A 20,286-nucleotide genomic window follows, 5' to 3' on the forward strand; every position below is an offset into this window, starting at 1 on the left:
TTGGCCAAGTCACACTCTCTCAGCCTCAGAGGATGGCCATGGCAAACCCTGCAGATAATTTATTATTAGTATTATTAATAGTCACACTCTCTCAGTATCAGAGGATGGCCATGGCAAACACTACAGATAATAATTTAATAATAATAATAATAATAATCAGTCACACTCTCTCAGCCTCAGAGGATGGCCATGGCAAACCCAACCTGAGGCTGAGTGTGACTGATTATCATTATTAATAAATTATTATTATTTGTAGGGTTTGCCATGGCCACCCTCTGAGGCTGAGAGAGTGTGACTGATTATTATTATTATTATTAAATTATTATCTGTAAGGTTTGCCTTGGCCATCCTCTGAGGCTGAGAGAGTGTGACTATCATCATCATTTGTAGGCCTCACTGAGAGCCTTCGTGGCTGAAGAGAGAGGGGTATAAATAAAGAGCGATGCCAACATCATTCTGGACTCAAAATGGAGGCCCTTTCGGAAGGCCTCTTCTTGGGCAAGAAGAAGAGGGCGGAAGCGGAGGAGGCAGTGTGTGTTTGAGGGGGGAAATAAAACACCAGTCGCGTCGGGGCCTACACTTTTATTGGGGCTGTGTGTGTGTGTGTTTTGTGTGGGAACACACTGTTGTTGTTGTGGGTGTGGAACGGCGGCGGTGCTTGTGTTGCAGTAACAGTAGGCGGCGGGCGGCGTCGCTGTGAGGAGAAGGAGAGAGGCGGCGAGGAGGGAGGCCTTCTTGGCGGCGAGGGCTGAGGGAGAACTAGGCCTGCGCGGCTGCGCCGCCATTTCAGGCTCCTCCTCCTCCTCCGACACTCGCGGTTGCTGCTCTTCGGACGCCATCCCGGGGATGGCGGACAGCGCCAGCGAGAGCGACACGGATGGCGGCGGCGGAGGAGGAGGAGGAGGCGGCGGCGGTAGCAGCAGCAGCGGGAGCAGCGTGGGCGCCGGCGGGGCGTCGTCGTCGTCGGCCCCCGGTTGCCCTCTGGGGCCTGTCTCCTCGGGGGGCGTCCCGTCCTCCTCCTCGTCCTGCTCGAAGGCGGGCGGCATCGTGATCTCGCCCTTCCGCCTGGAGGAGCTGACGAACCGCCTGGCCTCGCTGCAGCAGGAGAACAAGGTGCTCAAGATCGAGCTGGAGACCTACAAGCTCAAGTGCAAGGCGCTGCAGGAGGAGAACAGGGACCTCCGCAAGGCCAGCGTCACCATCGTGAGTCCGGGGCAGGCAGGGAGGGCGTGTCTCTGGGGGTCCCCTTGGGGGTCCCAGCAGGGAAAGGAGCGCTGCTGCAGCCGCCTTTCCCGCGCAGTCTTCGGACCCCAACCCATAGCAGCCCCCTTTCTTTCCTCTTCCCTGCAAGGGAATAGAGAAGCTCGTCCACACTCTGGGAGTAATGCGGGTTGATACCACTTTCTAGGTCTTGGAGCCTCACTCTGATTTGCTTTCTCCTCCCTTGTCTGGAAAGGAATAGAGAAGCTCATCCACACTCTGGGAGTCATCAGGTTTGCTAACACGTTTCTAGGTCTTGGATCTCCACTCTGAGCTTGAAAGGAATAGAGAAGCTCACGTTGTAGGAATAAATGCGGCTTGACACCATTTTTGGGGTGTCTTTGAACCTCACTTTGAGCTGCTTTCTCCTCTCTGGAAAATGAATGAGGAAGTTCATCTATACTGTGGAAGTAATGTGGTTTGACACCACTTTCTAAGTCCTAGAGGTCCTCCCCCCTTCCTTTGGAAAGGAACAGAGAACCGTCCGCACTGTGGAACTAAAACGGTTTGATATCACTTTTTAGGTCTTGGAGGTTCCCTGAACCCCACTGCAAGCTGCCTTCTCTTCTCTTCTCTGGAAAGGAACCGAGAAGCTCATCCACACTGTGGTTTGATACCACTTTTTAGGTCTTCGAACCCCACTCCAAGAGCCCTCGTTTCTTTTTCCCCAGACAGGAATAGAGAAGCTCATCCACACTGGAAATAATGTGGTTTGATACCATTTTTTAGATGCTGGAGGTTCCTTGAACCCCACTCTGAGCTGATTTCTCTTTTCTTTTCTTCTCTTCTCTGGAAAGGAATAGAGGAGCTCATCTACACTGTGCAAATAATGCAGTTTGGAACCACTTTTTAGGTCTTCAAACTCCACTCCTTACTCTGCCTTGTGGGGCAGAGGGTTGGGTGTCTCAGGAGGGAGAGGAGGAGAGGCCTTTCCCACACCTTTGAACCCCACTCTGAGCTGCCCTCTCTTCTCTTCTCTGGAAAGGAACAGCAGGCTCATCTACACATGGAAATAAAGCAGTTTGACGCCACTTTTTAAGTCCTGGGGCTGCATCTGACGGAATCGTGGGATGTGTAGCTTTACCAAGCCTTGAGCTTTCCCTGCCAAATAGGGCTGGCGTGAGGCAGCTTGTGTGCCTTCCTTCTAGTCCTTTCTGACCTAGGACATACCCAAAGGTGAACCTATCCTGGGGTTTTCCTGGCAGAATTGGTTCAGAGGGGGTTTGCCATGGCCATCCTCTGTGGCTGAGAGAGTGTGGTTTCCCCCAGTGGGTTTTTCATGGTGGAGTGAGGAGTCACACCCTTCTCTCCAGAGTTATAGTAAGTCAGTCTCATCCTTGGTGGTGAAAAGCTCGTAAGAGTCAGGCTATATCCTATATGCTCGGCTACAGGTCAACCTCATGTATAAGTTGAGGGCAGGATGACCAGATGTCCTAATTGCAAAGGAGAACAAGGCACAGCAAAACGGAGGGTATTCAAGAATAATGGAGGACATGACCAAAGAAAATGTAAACACACTCACATAAAGGTAAATTCATGCTTCTTAGTCATGCTCAAAATGGAAGACCTTTTGGAATTCCTCCTGGACATAAGACTGAAATGAAAAACATGTCCTGGAAAAAGGAGGGTCTGGTCACCCTGATTGAGGGCAGGTTTTGGGGCCACAATGATGGGTTTTAATTTGATCCGTGGATTAGTCGAAATTGAGAGGCACAGAACAAAGAATCTAAAGCAGTGGTCCCCAAACTGTGCCCTTTAAGCGATTATTGGACTTCAGCTCCCAGAAGCCTCAGCCATGTTGGCCAGTAGTTTGGGATTCTGGGAACTGAAGTCCAAAATCTCTTAAAGAGCACAGTTTGGGGACCAATGCTCTAAAGGATAAAACAATGCCCAAGAATTAACCAAATCCCAGTAGACATACAGTTTGTGCTTGTCCTAAAGGCTGCATGGATGAGAGAGTGGAGGGGAATAAAGGGGGATCGGTGCTTTCAGGACAGATTATGCTCTTGCCTGTCACCAGTAAATAAGAGTTGTGGTACAGTACTTACATTGAGCCCATGGAGAAGTCCACTCAGGGTTTTTGCCTCTGGTTTTTTTTTTCTTTGTCTAAAATGTCTAAACTTATATGTGAGTATATACAGTAACTTTATGGGCTTCGTTGTTGCCATGCCCTGAGCCTCTGCTGATTGGTTTTGGGATCCCCCTCCCTCCTTCTGGTAGGAGTGTTTCTCATGTGGTTCTGATGGCAAACTTAGCTTTAGGGCCACACTACTACATTACACAGTTGGTCTTTTGAGCCTTGAAATATGGTTTTGACTCCCATACTGTGCATGGCATTGGAGGTTCATGTTGCTGAGAATGAGTGGGTGCTGAGTAAGACGATAGATGAGAAAAGCCAGGCCATGTATATTGATCATGATGAGTGTTGTCATTTATTTGATACCTTTACATACTCCTTTTCACTCCACCAACTTCAAGGCACCATATGTGATTGCTCACCATACGAACACACACTTTATCTTCACAACAATCCTGTGAGGTGGATAGGGCTGAGTGGCAGTAACTGGCCCAAGTGAAATTCATGGCACAGAGAAGACTAACTGGGATCTTCCAAGTTCCTTGTCCAACACATTAACCAATTAACACATTAATCTTCCAGGCTCCTTGTCCAGTGCATTGCCCATGAGACCAAGCTTGCTTTCTGAAGGCAGCAGGAAAGAGGGGGGAAATAGCTGAGCAATCATCTTAAGGTAGCGGTAATCAGACTTTTTAGCCTTGGGACCTCCTTTACATCTATATACAGATGCTACACACACACACACACAAACACACAAACACACCAACATAATATAGGAAGAAACATATTTTATTTACAGTGCTACCTTGGGTTACGAAATTAATTCGTTCCGCGGCGCCGTTCATAACCCGATACATTTCGCAACCCGAAAAGGCTTTCCGTTAGCGCTGGAAAGCCGCTAGCCGCGCTTCGGATTTGAATTTCGCGCCGAAACGCGCCAAAATGATTTTCGTAACCCGAAAAATCTTTCGTTACCCGGAACAGTTTTTTCCAATCTAACTTTTTCGTACCCCGGAAATTTCGTAACGCGATCAATTCGTATCCCGGGGTACCACTGTATTTAGCGTGCATATTTTCATTGACACATTCATCTATATTCATTTTTTAACATTTTATGAGGAAATAACATCATTCAACTTAGAACAGTTTTACTTAATGAAATTTAATACTGAACTCAATGCATGTGTAAATTTTATACATAAAACGGTTTGGGAAGAGGAATCAGAGCCTCCAAGTCTCATGCCCCCCTTGAGCAACTCTTGCATCTTCCTGGGGGTCCCATCTCACCATTTGAGAACCGCTGATCTTAAGGTATTGCATGCTTGAGGTAGAGAAGCCAGGTCCCAACGATTTGTCCTGTTCTCCTGGCATTGCACCAGTTCTGTTGCAAGGTTGGAAAACATGCCACTCCTCCTCAGATGTTGTTGAATTCCTACTCCTGTTGGCCCTTGGCTGTGTATATAAAGATGGGGTTGAGGGATCATGTTAGTAGCAGGCCAGCAATAACTGCAGGGCAACGTGTTTCCAGGTCCTGCTCTAGGGTGACCAAGCCATGGGGCATGTTTATGCAAGTAGTAGCTGGTTTGGTTTGCAGTGATGAAGAAAGGCACAAAGCAGGTTTAACCTCTACATCAGAAGGGTCACCAAGTCCTCTGTTTTACTTTCTTCCTGATAACTGAATGGTTGCCATCCACTTCTAACATGGAGGAAGATAAAGTGGCTTCACTTGATGATATTTCTGAATTCTACCTGACCCTTAACTGGTGTCTTGTTGAATAGACTGCACTCCCTGCTGAGTCCTTTCAATATGCCAGCAGTCCTTTGAATGCACTGTAGCTGTCATCGTTACTATGGCTGTTTTTCTGGTGTGGTTCATAATACTGTCCTAAGCTCCCCCCTCCCCAAAAAATAGTGGCTCCATCTAATACCATATTAAACATGCACCAAAGGTGATCGTTCTCTTATCTAATGACCACGTGTGTAAGTTCTGTCCTTACCTCTTTTAGATCTCTGTATGTTGCCCATTTATGCAGATCATATTAAAGGTCTGGAGGTACTGTGTTGTTCAAATCTGTGCAGGTATGACGTTTGAATGCCTGCATTGAATTCAATCAGCCCCCTCATTGCTGCACAATAGTTTGTTGGATCTACAGTGGTTTCATGTTGAGGCTATGTTAGGTGTGCAAAATAGTGTCCTTTTCTGTTTTGTGATATAATAAAGAGTCCATTGTGCTGGGCCAGGAATTTAATATCTGAATCAGAACTTCAGGAGGAACACTTTCCAAACTTTGATCTAGGATTGCTTCCCTTAAGTGGCTTTGACTCCTGGAGTGATCATTCTTTATTCAAATAAAATTCCACGTTTTGCAATAGTTATGGGGTTTTACTTTCTATCTTTATAATGCTAAGGATGAATGTGAGTCTGCCGTTGTCTTTCTTTGAGATTCAACTTTATATACGGTTTATACAATGTGTCAAGGCAAAAATAAAAAAGAGCTTGGTACATCCAGGTGGTGTCTAGCTGGTTAGATGTTTAGAATAGTTTGACAAATAGGCAATGTATTTTTATTGTTCATTACTAAGCCCAACCATGATGGAGACCCTTGGGAGCTGATGCAATACAATTGTTGGTGCAGGGCTAGGCTTTTAGTATGCAAGGATGTAGTAATGAACATTGGGTACTGTGGCAACCTAGACATGTTTTTATCTGCCTGTAAATTAATAAGAACCCAAGCCAAGCCAGATGGTGAATGTAATGTCCATTATAAACATGGATGACCTGCTCACAGATACATCATCTGGATATTTACAATAGTGATAAATTCTAGTGGATCAAACAGTCAGCCCTCCTTATCCATGGATTTTCTATCCATAGATTCAAGCATCCATGGCTTGAAAATACAGTACTTTAAAAATACAGAAATTCCAAAAAGCAAACCTTGATTTTTCCATTTTGTATAAGAGATAGCTTTTTTCTGTGCCATTGTATTGAATTGGTCTTGAGCATCCACGGATTTTGATATCTACAGGGGATCCTGGAACCAAACCCCAGCGGATAATAAGGGCCCACTGTACTTTTCCCTTGTTATGGCAAAAAACAGCAGTGGTCCCTTAAAGATTATTAGAAGATGTGTTCCCAAGTGGACTATTGGTTTTGGTACCATCAGCTCTGCCAACTTCGCATGCTTGTCAGGTTTATTGCAGGAGATTTATGGGACTTCCCAAATGTTGTCAATTTGTGGTATCCAGTTGGTAGCTTACTCAGGATTACCAGTGTTCATCTATGACCCTTTCAATCCTTTTAAACAGGGCTGTATTAATACACAGAAGACATATCTGAAATATCTTATCACACCTCTTGGACTGTTGTAAAGCAAGGAGCAGAGAATGTGTGGGTCTGCATGTTGGATGGCAACTCCTGTGATCCTTCATCATTGGCTATGCTGGGAAAGGCTGATACGAAATGTAGCCTAACATTTGTAGGGCCACACACTCCCCAACGCCATTATAGGCATTGTAATATCTTAGAAGTACCCGTAGTTTTTAAACTTCATTATGTTGTCTCTGTCCACCAACTCAGTCTCTTCTCCTGCTCCACCTCTTCTTCTTCTTGGCAAACAAGAGCCTTTGGGGGACTAACATATTCCTATTTCTGTTAAGCATACATGATTTGCTGTCTTGGTTAATGGACTTTGAAAGAGTTGTTTGTAAAAGAACATGTAGGTTAGGTTGCAGCACAAAAGGGAATTTAATTCCCGCAGCACCGTAAGAGTCAGAAGTAACATGATTGCACCTGCCTTAACCTATGCAAATAATGGCAACAACCTTTCCTCCCCTTCACAGTAGAAGGACTGTAACCATCTCTGGGGCCACTTCCTTGGTTATGCATTTTTGACCAATGGGCCACATGAGCAAGCAGTTATTTGCATGAGTGAGTCAACTGCAGGCACACCTGTGCTAGAGATGTAAATTTCTGGAAATGCTGAAGCCATGAAGGGCAGAGAAAGGGGTTTTCCCCCCCAGGGTTTTCAGAAAATACCCCAGAAATGCTTTGTGGAATTGAAATACATGCAGTATTACTTTTATATCAAGTCCAAACTTATTTTAAGAATGCTTCCTTCATAATTGAACATTTAACATACTATCTGGTATGTTTTTTTAATGAAATGTAAAAATAATAAAAGCTTTTATTTTCTATAAGCAAAATGGTAACTATCCTATATTAAAAAGAGAACTGCAAATGGTTGCACCTTGTGCTATCTAAACATATTTATCTTTTTGTCACCTGGCAAGTAAGGGAAAATGAAAACAGAAGCCACAGATGTTGTACAGTTGGCCCTCTGTATCCACATTCTGCATCTATGGATTCAACCGTCCACTGCTTGCTTTAAAATAAAATCCAGAAAGCAAACCTTGAGGTTGCCATTTTATATAAGGCACACCATTTTACTACACCATTGTATATAACTGGGCGTGAGTATCAATGGATTTTGGTAATCATGGGCTGGCAAGATGCTGTCTTGGAACCAAACCCCAATGGTTACAAAGGGCCTGCTGTAATAAACAAAGTTCAACAGAAGCAATCCTAATCTTAAAAACTAAGAGGCTGTGCAGACTGCCCCTAAGGGGCGGCCTGCAGCTGCCTCCAACTGTGCCGGATTGGCCCCGATCTGACCTTCCCAGGGTGCAAAAAGGAGCTGCAAAAAGTGGTTCTTTTTGCAACCTGGAAAGGACGCGATAGCCACAGAGCCACGGCTTTAAGGTGTTCCTTTGGCACTGCGTTGTGTAAAAGCAGTGCCAGAGGAGTGCTGTGATGCCGCATGCCATGTGGAGCAGTGTGCGGGTCATACTGCCGTGCATCTTGAATTTGAGTCTTGTACAGATCTAAAGCTTGTACTACAACTATTTAAAAGTTGTAGTACTATGGACTACCATAGTACTTACTTGTTAAATCATCATGCTTTACCCGTCATGACATCTTGAGAGAATAAAACTTTGTCTTAAAGCATTCCACAAATTCAAAAGAGAAAATATGTTTCTCTCTCTCTCTCTCTCTTCCCCCAAATTTCCACTATTTTCACTGGAAAAACTAAGGATTTCTCACTGGAAGAAAATACGGGAAATGTTCTGATTTTTGTCGCATGTTGTTACATCTTTAATCTGTGTTATTTCTGGGGCTGTGCATGTCCACTAGAAACAAGTCTAATAGCTTCACAATTCTAGAAAAATATAATGGTGAGAAACTCTACTTTTGAGCACAGTGGAAATTTATTCCTTCCTAAAGGACTGGCTAAACCTGTCCTGAGTATGAAATTCATGGGGTCGCCATAAGTCAACAGGCGGTTTGAAGACACACACACACACACACACACACACACACACGTGTTTCCCCAGTGACAGCCATTCATACAAGTCAATAAAACAGTGTGGTTAACTTGCTGCAATCACAAATCGGTTTTGAACTTGACAATTCATATAGTAGGAAAACATTAGAAAGTAGTAAACATGTATATTGAGCTCAAAAAAAGTTAACTAAAACACAACTGTAGCTATATACATAATATGCTGATATGCACTCATCCTGCCACATAATTAAAATAATAGTTTAAAAACACCTTTAAAGGTTCCCAAATTGTTCTTGATGTTGTGGGAGGATCACAGCGCTTTATTGTAAATGATATCCAGGTACTTGTTTGTTTATAAGCTTAATGCTGTTTGTGCTTCTGTGAGTGGATGTGGATTTTTTATTTTTTGAAAGACTGCTTGAAAGGCTGCAAACACTGGCAAAACAAGTTTGACTTGCAACAGTAGTGGGTTAAAACATTGATGAGTGATACCTGTACTATACTGTGTCTACATCTCAATAAAATTCTGTACAGCCTAATTGAATTTCTTTTTATATCGCTGTTCATAGGTATTCATTTGCTTTATCCATAACCACAACATTTTTTTTCCTTTCAGTGCAGTTGCATACTTATTTTTTTACATTTAGTTCTTAAATTTGTGCATTTAATTGTGAGTTGAATTGTGTATTTGAACTTTTCACCCATGTTGAATTTCTTCTGATTTTAGAAATTCACTTCCTAATATTTCCATTCCTGATAATATGAAGAAATATTCTTTATGACTTTGCAATCTTAAAAACCTAGTAGGTTTGTCTCTTGGGTATTCCTTCTCTAAAAGGCACATTTGTGGAATTGATGCAACTTTGGCTAACTGTGTCTTCCTTGAAGGATAGTAACCATATCCCAGTCAGGAAGGCGCTTGTCTGCTTGGGTGAAACAGTCTGTAATTCTGTAAAGGTAACTTCATTTTAAGAGAGCCAGTGTGGCACAGTGGTTTGAATGTCGGACTACAACTCTGGAGGCCAGGGCTCAATTCCTAGCTGGACCATGAAAGCCACTGGGTGGCCTTGGACAAGTCCCATGCTCTCAGCCTCAGGAGAAGGCAATGGCAACCTCCTCTTGCCAAGAGAACCCCATGATAGTGTTGCCTTAGGGTTGCCATAAGTTGGAAATGACTTAAAGGCCACCACCTCATTTTATAGATGTTCTGTTAGGCCTCTGTCATATAGAAGATGTGTTTCTCTCTCTACCTGTTTAGAAGCTTGTGGATACCTTTCAGAGTAAAGTTAATGCAGAAATTATATACAACTTAGTTATCTGGAGAAAGGCTTTTTTAAAAGCATGGATCAAAGAGAAGAAACACCACACTTCACATGGGAGGTATTAGCTTTGCTAGTTTGTGCTATCAGAGATTGTATTCCATTCCTTTTCAAGTGTGATACTAACTGGGATATTTCTTCAAATCATTTGTTTTTAATAACGGTATTTTAATAAGTCTTAATTGAAGTATATGACCTAGATTGGCAAAATAATAAGTAACTGGTAATTATTATTTATTCCCATATTTATAGGTGGTCTTTTAGGGTTACCATTTACATAGTGGCTTACAACAAATTAAAGTGCAAAACTCTGTAACATGTTACAGACTGTACTGTCACAATGTAAAATACAAGCACATCTGAAAATACAATAGCAAGAGACAAAAAGAGCATCAGGAGGATAAAGTAAATATAAAACATGTATCAATAGCTCTTTATTCAACCTAGTTTTCACATGATGGGGTAAGTTAAGGATACGTTGATGGTGGGCTCATCATTATTCCTTTAAAATTCAGTTTTGATAGATTCTCTGTAGCTCTTGGGGAAATACTATAATTACACATAGTGCTTGAGATGCAAAATTTCTCATTAAAGGTCTAAAATATAAGGGGGATCAGATGACATATCTGATGCATGCAAATGTAAGAGGATAATCTTAATGCTACAGTAAATTTATCTCCTATTTCACTACAAAATATCAGTCTCAGTTTAATCAGTGCAATGTATCAAACAGTGTCTGAACTGAAAAAACATACAGTTTGTTGAATGTACGTGCTCATTATGTACAGTACTGCTTTTTCATGTGTTACCAGTAATAATCAGAAGCCTAGTAATAATCACATTTCTGTTCTGATTATTTTCATTGAATGTTGGGAGTATTGGGTCATTCATACTCAGTCATTATTCTGATTGATCCATACTCAGGCTAGGACAGTTGACACATTCCAGCCAGACTTCAGCATATTTAAGTCCTTGACTTTGTTGCCATGTTCAGTATACTTAAGTGATTTTTGGTTTCAGTGGATGAAAATACTGATTACCTAATTGGAAAAAATGTCTGCTCTCTGAGAAGGATGGCTGGAAGAAGCCTTGTGTAAAATAATTTGCTCCTTATTTCTGTTTTTATTATATAATGTCTGAAAACAGTTCTGTTTTTACATTTGACTAGTGGGAACAGTTGCTAACAAGGAGATAGTAGTAATTTACTGTATTGTGGAAGTGTGATAAATACAGGAGGATGATATTGAAGGCAGGAGGGTATTACTTTTGGAGAATTCTAGCATACAAAAAGATAATCAGGTGGCTCTTTTTTTGAAAACTTTAAAAGGAAACTGTAGGGAACCTTAATACACTCATCCCTCCATATTTGCGACTTTGACTTTTGCGGATTTGATTAATATGCTCTCTACATCCTCCCCAAAAATTCTGCTGGAAGTTGACCAGAGAGTTACACTGGAGGACCTAAAGATTCCTAGCGAAAACACTTCTATAGGCGTTAGCAGGTCCTGCAACATGGTTCTGTGGTCAGATTCTGGCTGGAGGACCTAGAAATTCCTAGAGAGGTGTTCTCTCAGATTAAAAAAGTACTGTTTATTAGTTGCATTTTTTCCCACTTTCACGGGGATCCTGTGCCCCTAACCCCAGTGAATATGGAGGGAGAAGTGTACTATTAATATCTATAGTTATCATTAGGTAAAAGATCAGAAAACTTAACATTTATGAAACTTTAAAAAACCTGTGCTGTTCCTTGGCGCGCATGTGCGCACACACACACCCCTACCTGCCATATACACCTGAATAGTACCTTTTATGACCAACCAAAATGCCAGAAAAAAAGTTCAAGCATTTGAACTTATTGAATGTCTTCATCAGGCTAGGTGATACAAAAAGAGTAGTTCTGCGTGAAAAAAGTTCCAAAAAACCTACACTGGATGTTGTCATGAAGTCTGTAGTTAAACTCAGTCTCATGATTGCAGTTGCACCCTTAATCACTGGTAGGTGTTTATGGATCAGGTTACACTTGCTAGCCTTAGATTGTAGTACCAAGGACATTTTAAACAAATGAAAAACCAAACTTTATATAAAACTGACTCCCTGAAATAGCAAATTGAAAAAGGGAGAACGAATAGGTATCCAAATGTTGGTTCTTTGTGTTTGTCTTTGGAGTCTAAATGCTAACTATCAGAAGGTGATCTATAAATGGTTTATTTATTTAAGAATTTAGTAACTAAGTTTTGAAAAGATAACAAGAATGTGGAAAGGTACAGCTTTCTATAGCAACCTGTTGATAGTCAGCTTTTTATAGTTGAAATTCTCTGTACAGCAAGGATTCAAGTTGCTTTAGATTGCAACAGCAAAGATAATTTAGATATTAAAAAACTGAACTAGACACAACCATGTAGAACATGATGGTGTTGAAATCAGCTGTTTATAACAAGTTAAGTATTGATGGTGTTGAAATCAGCTGTGTATAACAAGCAAGATACATAAGCCGCCAGGAAAGGAGTATAATGTGATGTATACAATTCAAAAATAGAGACTCAAATTATTTTCACTCTGTGAGAGTCTTACAACTTGAAACACATTTATGAAATGAGTACAAATTATATGTTAATTGAAAGAGTTGTGTTTTTTTTAAAAAAAAGCAGAAATAAAGGTTAATTCCTATGTTCATGTCTAAAGACTGCTATTGTTATTACACATTCAGATGCTTTTAGTTTCATAACGTTTGCAAGCTGATAGGAGGAGAGAGTGGGTGGGAAAATTTGCCCAGACTTCTGAGGCAGTTTTCTTCTAAATTAAAAGGAGGCGTGCATCACTTCTATATTGTAACCTGCTCAAAGTATCTGCCCTCAAAGGGCGTTTTCCCTTGTACTTCTAAGTCACTGTTCTGAGTGTGGTGCTTCTGAGGATTTGTAACTGTTATATCACTGCATGCAGTGTGACTTGTTGATAAAATTTTCTTTGAAGAAGCTATTATGGTAGAACAACCTTTTACCAAGCTGAGATTGATCAGGAGATGGCAAGGTTAAACAGTGAGTCATGCTGAGATGCACTGAGCAGCTTCCTTTGCAGATGAATACTTTGAACTTGCAGGAGACTAGTTTTTAATGCTTTTATTAAAAAGTCACCTTCTTGCAGCACACTGATGTGGTCTAGAGAATTTGTGGGACAGAGTGCAAAATAACTACTGGCAGGGGCCCAAACAAGTATTTGCCTATGGCATTGTATTGTAGATGACATGTTTTGAGCTTAAGTGTCCTGAAGCACAGCATGTGGTCTCAGTTTAATGTCTCCAGTTCCAGAATTTGTCTAGTGCTGGGTGGAACTGTCATTTAATGCATATGGTTAAAATCAAAAGCTAAGCAGTTCACTGTATTACAGAAAACTATTTATTCTGCAGTCAGCTGAAATCAGCAGGCCAGAGAATACATTTAAGTTTCAAAAAGTCAGTTTTTTTTACCTAAACCTCAAATAGTTAGAAATCTGGGCATGGAGGCAGAATGGCAACCACTTCTAGAATCAGACCTTTGAGAACAAGTAACTGACCATCTTAAGTTCTAAGCATTCCTCCACAATGAGCAATTCCACTCATGACATGGGCAACATTCCAGTGGTAGTGCCAGCATTGAAGAGTTACTTGGTCCATGGCCAGGATACAAGACATTTTTGCCTTCCAGCAAGCCAAAGCCAAAGGGCTTACCTCCAGATTCTCAAGAAGCATGCAGCAAAGATTAGACATGAGCTGGAAGGGCCGTTCTAAGGTATCCATGTCTCGTCAACTGTACATGAAATCCTTCCTTCTTGGGGCTTCCCTCATTTTATCCTGTGTCTTCTACCCAAATTGTCACATGGGACCTAGTGCTAGTGTTTATAGCTCTTGCAAAGGCACTTTTGAGCAGTTACACTCTCTTTATTAAGGAATCTTTGAAAGTTTGTGATGATCCCCTGTGGTCCAAGTAACCCAAATAGCAGTCCTGTCTTGGCACTTAGTCCCAGCAGATCCTTTATTTCCCTCCGAATCTCCTGGTCTCAGTTCACACTCCCTGCGAAGTTAAATGAGACTCTTGGAGAACTTCAGATCACGCTGCCACCTCCCAGTGAATTTATAATAACCTTTTCTTAACACACACTGGGACTTGTTAAGGGTTTATAGTTCCCTTCCCTTTCTAAACTAAGCAAGTGATAACCGAACTAAGGCACATGTAAAGAAGTGTAGGAATAGTAGATACCTTTAAAGAGAACATTTATTCTATTAACAAAAATGATATAAATCAGACAAGGACTTTTGACCTTGCAGGTACAATACATAAAATTATCAGATATTCATTTTCAGCAAGCCAACAGAAACAAAATTAATAAGGCTAACCATTGTAACTGACACATTCCTAAGTACTGATACAGAGATGGCATCTTCCTGTCTAGATGGGTTTGAGATGTAGTTACTGGCTTTGGCTTAGCACAAACTACTTTCCTGAAGTCTGCCTTTTTGACTCAGGCTCAACACTGCAATTTTTCCCAATCAGTAAGACTCACATCAAGGGAGATATTCTCACTCCAGACTCCCCACTGCAGAAGCTCCTCCAACTGAACTCAGAGGCCTTTTATATTCCTCTCTTGGAAGTTTCCAGAAAAAACTCTCGCTCCTGCTCACTGATTGGCCAAGTGGGCCTTCTGTCAGCTGTGATGTAATTACTCATTTGCATGTACTTCCCTCCCAGCTTAACTCTTTATTGCCTGACAGAAATCTTCCAATGACTGGAGGCCCAGTCATTACACGCCCCCCAAAATCTGACATTTTGGAAGCAACTGAAAGTTGAAATCAAAGTGGCTGAGATTTCAACCTGAAGTAAAGAAAGAAGGTCCACGAACATTTAACATGTTCCCCCCCCCCCCCCCATTTCCATCTAGCCTGGGAGTATCTTGTAACCAATGAAAGACAAAGTCAAACGAATATATAACACACATTAGTACAAGTTAAACTAAAATAACATTTTCAGTAGTGGAACATATATCATAAACATGGAAGTAAATTGTCAGGAGGTGTGACATCTCCCTGTCTATTTTCAGTGTCCCACCAGTCCTCTATGGCAGAGGCATTCAGCTACAATATTAGAGGCCCCAGACACATGTTGAATGTCAAAATCGAAGTCTTGTCGGGACACGCTCAAGCGTAGTAGTTTTCCTGATAGCAGGAGCCTGGAAAAGATTGAAGCTTTTGCCAGTCAGGAAACATCTTTGTGTATGTTTTTCTCCCAGCAGGGTAGTGCTGCTCCTGACTAGTTTCATTGTTCTGTGTGCCTTCAGGTTGTTTCTGATTTATGGCTACCCCATCACAAGGCTTTCCTGGCAAGATTTCTTCAGAGGGCAGGTTTGCCTTTGCCTGAGGCTCAGAGAGTGTGACTTTCCCCAGGTCACCCAGTGGGTTTCCATGGCCAAACAAAGAGGATTTGAACCCTGGTTGCCAGACTCTTAGTCCAACACTCAAACTACACCATGCTGGCTGTTTTCATAACCAAGGTCAATTCAGTCTTCTGCCAAGCATCCTTATTTCTGCCAAAGTTTCTCCTGTCCCGGGAGTAGTAGTAATAGAGGCTGAATGTCAAGCAGTCACTTAAAAGTATACTTCAGAATAGGTGTCGAGATTGTGCAACCCATTGATCTCATGAAGTCCCACTAAGCCCAGGGCCTGCTGACCCCCCCCCCCCCCCATTAAAGAATGGATTAAAAATGGAGGATCATTCATCCAGAAGCCTCCATGGAACATGATGCTCCACTTCAGTTCTGTGTTGCCTTGCATTCCTTTTTTAGAGCTGAAACCCCACTGAAAAATACAGGTGATGAAGCTCATGGGTGGCTGTGGGTATGGGAAATAGGACAGTGCATCCTATGGGCACTGTGGTTGCTTACGCATGCTTTAGGTGTACACATAATGTTTTATATTCTTGATTGTTTCCTATAAGGAAGGAATATAAGCTATCTCAATATATAATCAGGAGATGGGTAGTAAAGTGTATCACCCTTGACTCGTCTGGTTCACTAACATTTTGTATCACAGCACATTCAGGTGGAGGATTATGGCTTCAGCATAATGGGAAACAAATGCCCCCTTTAAACAATACTTCAACGCAGCTGTATAGACCAATCCATCTGTGTTCATATGCTGTTGTAAACCCAGGAAATTCATCTTTCCAAAGCTGCTCATCCTCCAAAGCACCAGATCATCCCCACCCTGGTGTATAACCTGTGACACACCGAGCTGCTTGTAGCCCACTAAATGTGGGTAAAATTTGGGTAAGCCTTCACTTCTCCGTTACTTATTTTTGCAGCCCTTATCAGACAGTTAAAAAGATTCTTTCAGACATCTGCCATGCAAGTCCACAGTACCTGATGTGTACTGTTCATGTTATTTCGTGTGGTGATATTGTAAATGCTGCTGTTTTTTTAAAAAAGATTTTCCGGGGTACTTCAGTACTTCATTTTATTGCCGGTCACTTGAAGTATTTTATAGAAAAGCAATAACCTTTATTAATTAATAAGCAGTGAAAGCCTGAAGTACATAAAGCTGCCCCAGAGACCAACGGATATTTTAGATATGTCCAAAATGCCACCCTTCTTTTCTTTATAGTTCTAGTAATAGAGGGCTGTAAAATTCCTAGGGTATTCAGCTTGCCCTGAAGAATTGCAGCTGAAAGTAGATGAGAGACAAAAGGGCAGAAATATCTGCTCAGATATTTGCCACCTGTGTAAAAGTTTCACTTAAACAAATAGTTAAGCAGAAGGTATAATCTCATCCTTCTTTCCAGTTTCAGAATAAATAGCTCTTTGTGTATTGCATCCCCCAAGAGGATGCTGTCAAGACATAGTAGCAAATTGTTACTGGATTTAACAGTGGAAGAAACTGTTATAGTAGTGTCCATAGCCATGATGCTGTGTCTGTCCTGTAACTGCTTCATCTTACATCTGTTCTTGGATCTCTCCTTTTCATCATCAATGCCTCACAATCATGCTACCTTTCTACTGTTGGTTCATGTGTGATAAGTTCCTCCTGCTTCAGTTCCCCTCCTCGCTGTTCCCAAGCGAGCTGTTTATCGTTTCTTGTTTCTTTTCTACTTAATTGCTGTGACTGCACAATTGAAAAAATACAGACCGAAAAGCATGCTGGGAAGGGCACAGGGCAGGGAGACAGTATTATTGAGGCTGTCATGCAGAAGATAGAGCCTGGGATTATAGCAGCACTGTGGCACTTTTGAAGAGCAGTGCAAAAATAAATGTACCCAAACCTTAGTGTACTTAAAGGTTACTTTAAGCAGAAATAGTGACTTGTTTTTGAGTGACACACTTTTGTCCTCTGCTCTGGCGACAAGCAGAAAACAGCAACACAAGAAATAATATTAATTTGTCATTTGTCCATGGCACCCCTAGTCAGCTACCTTACATAGCTGGCTCACTTAAATATTAGGGCTGGCCCGAAATCTCCTGCTGTGCTTAATAGCTGAGCGGGGATCTGAACTTGACTCCCTCAAGTGCAGGTCCTGCTTTGTAACTAAAGCCTCCATTTCTTTCTGTCCCTCTTTTTTGGTGATGCCCCTGTTTTGCTGATAAAACAATAGATATCTGTCCTAAATTGCACCAGGATGGTGTTGAGGCTTCAGTATTGAGATTGACACGCAGACTGCACAACAGTTGTAAAATGCAACCACACGTGTGGAATAGTGATGGAAGAATGATCTTAAATGGCAAGTCAAAGCAAGAAACTAGCAGTATTTGCATAGTTGGTTTGCATTAACTGTGACAACTCAACTCCTTGAAGCAAGTTGTTATTAAACCAGGTTCTTAACAGAGGCAGATGTGGCATCCTTTTGTTCTGATGCTGAGTTTCATTTTCCTTAAAGATTCTTTGCTAGATTAGTTTTATAAAATGTCAGTTTTGATTTTCTTGCATCTGAGTCAGTGTGTTGTACTTTTCCACTCTAATAAGTACTGGAATTGAGTGCTTGGATTAGAAGATGAAACAGACATGCAGGTTGTTCTGCTCCCAGCAAAAAGGAGAAAAACAAAATTTGTAATTGCTTTCCTGTGCTCTCCTTTGTGGGATGTCGGCTTGGCAGAAGACAAGACAAGACATAGATGTGAATGCTAAGTATAATATTAGAATGTATAGATGTTAATGTTAGGATATTGCATTTTCTCAATTAAATATCTAGTCCTTTCATTTACCTTTTAGTCCCAAGTGCAATTAGTGATGAAACAGTTGCATTTTGTTGTTACATTTTTGTGAAACTTGGGGGTCAGGGGCTAAAAGCACCATGGAACTAGTTTTCCCAGCACTTGGAGTGTTGTTGTTGTTGTCGTCAGCTGCCTTTGAGTCAACCTTGATTCATGATGACCCCATGAATGAGACACCTCCAAGCCCTCCTGTCCTCAGTTGTTTTTCTCAGGTCCTCCTTGATTGATTCTATCCCTCTAATATACAATCTTCCTCTCCTATTACCTTCCACCTTCCCTAGCATTTTTAACATAGGGGCCTGTGCTAATAATTTGTTCGATTAAGAAGTAAATGTGGAAGTATTTGTTCTTGAGCCTTGATCGTTCATAAAGCTAGCAGTTTAATCAGGTCCGTGTCCACTTAGGAAGTTGTCATAATTTAGATACATTGGCACTTCAGAATTGCAAGATGAAAAAAATGGCTTGATAAAAGAACAAGAGGTTCCATACTTTTCATTTAGGATTTGTTCTGAACATTTCTTAGAAAACTTTTGTCAAAGTATCGTGTTGTAACTTTTAGCATTTCCAGGATATAGGAGAATGATCTTCCCCCTCGGGCACTAAATAATACTGCTGTGAAGTAGAACGGTGCGTTCATTTCACTCTCTCCTGTTTTGACATTTTAATTATCATTTTGCTGTTCTTAAGAGAGATAATTAGTTTCACTTTTGGGGGGGGGGGTTCTTCAGGATTGTCCTGTTAGACAAAATGAGCAATGATAGTTTTATTCCCATTTCTGTTGTAAGGCATAGCATGCTTCATTATTCTAACAATTGTACACTCCGTTCCTAAAGGAAAATCAGATAAAGGAACTGGAAGATCACAAAAAATGTAAAGGATAGTAGCAATTTCATAGAACAATAAACAGATTGGACAGTTTGTAGCTGTTTTCTTATTTGCTTTTGTCATTCTCAGAAGCCGCAATAGAACTCTCTGTTAGCCTCAAGACACCAAACAGAAATATTGACTTTGAGGATGGTAAATATCTAGCAAGATGTCAGAATTAATATACCTGGAATGGAAGTAGATGACTGTATGCATCACTGTCTAGGTCCTCTGCTTGTTCTGTCACCTCCCAAAGTCATAGGTTAACTGAAACTTGCTTCTGTTTGTGAAGTGAAAAATGGCTTAGACTGTGGTGACAGAGGAACAGGTTTGTTTGTGAAATTATGGAGACCCAATTAATGCATGTAAGAGGAAAATCAACTCATTTGAGATGTGGTGGCGGTGAAATATGCTGAGAATACAATGGATGGCCAAGAAGATGAACAAATGGGTCCTTGAACAGATCATGCCTGAACTCTTCCTCGAAGCCAAGGCAATAAAGCTGAGGCTGTCATATTTTGGCCATAGATGGCATGATTCATTATTTATTCACTCTGTCTTCTTCCCCAGCATGGTTTTGGAAGCATCTGTTTCCATTTTAGGCTGTGCTTTGTTACTTTTTCTGAACAGGGATGAACCCTAGTCAGTTTTAATTTTTGTTTGATAAAACAAGCCAAGGTCAGACCATAGTTTCTGATCCTTGCTTGCTTGAATAAAACACAATTGCAGCCACACCTAAGGGAGATAGACCCAGGTTTTGCATACTAAAGTATAAAGTATTTAAAACTGCTTCATCCCAAAGGCTCACACTAAATTAAAAAAAAAAAATTACTTTAAATTCTCAACTAACTAACTAGAAATTTTACTTTTTCAAAAGTAACCTGCTGCCATTGTAAGAACTTGAAAAAACAACCCAGTGTTTTTATTCATCACAGTGATGGAGAAGTAACTTGTTACTGTCCTGAGGCACTTTGGGAAAGGGAATGAGAAGAAAATGCCATAAAACCTAAAAAAATTCCTATCAGTATGCCTGTAAAATGCTTTTTAAAAATAATATTGCTCACTACACCAGTAGAGTGACTTCACTGTTGGTCTTTGAATTACTTTTGGTTACACCAAAGAGGTTACACCCTCATTACCCAAAAGTAGGTGGCTGTGATATAACTCATTATGTCTGCTCTGTTCATCATTG

General features: G+C 41.3%; 1 protein-coding gene across 1 annotated transcript in view; it reads left to right on the top strand.

The window, feature by feature from the left end:
• Positions 1-766: 766 nt before the first annotated feature.
• The window catches only part of LOC149318844 (coiled-coil domain-containing protein 6-like), a 63,056-nt gene continuing 43,536 nt past the window's right edge, over positions 767-20,286 (top strand). Inside the window, exon 1 of the mRNA XM_089510552.1 lies at positions 767-1,203. Coding sequence (XP_089366678.1) covers positions 847-1,203 — 357 coding nt within the window. The 5' untranslated portion in view covers positions 767-846. The remainder of the gene's footprint in view (positions 1,204-20,286) is intronic.

This window comes from Sceloporus occidentalis, unplaced genomic scaffold (genome assembly GCF_023333645.1).
Source record: "Sceloporus occidentalis isolate IW3139 unplaced genomic scaffold, rSceOcc1.0.p SCAF_2, whole genome shotgun sequence".
In the NCBI taxonomy this organism is placed as follows: Eukaryota; Metazoa; Chordata; class Lepidosauria; order Squamata; family Phrynosomatidae; genus Sceloporus; species Sceloporus occidentalis.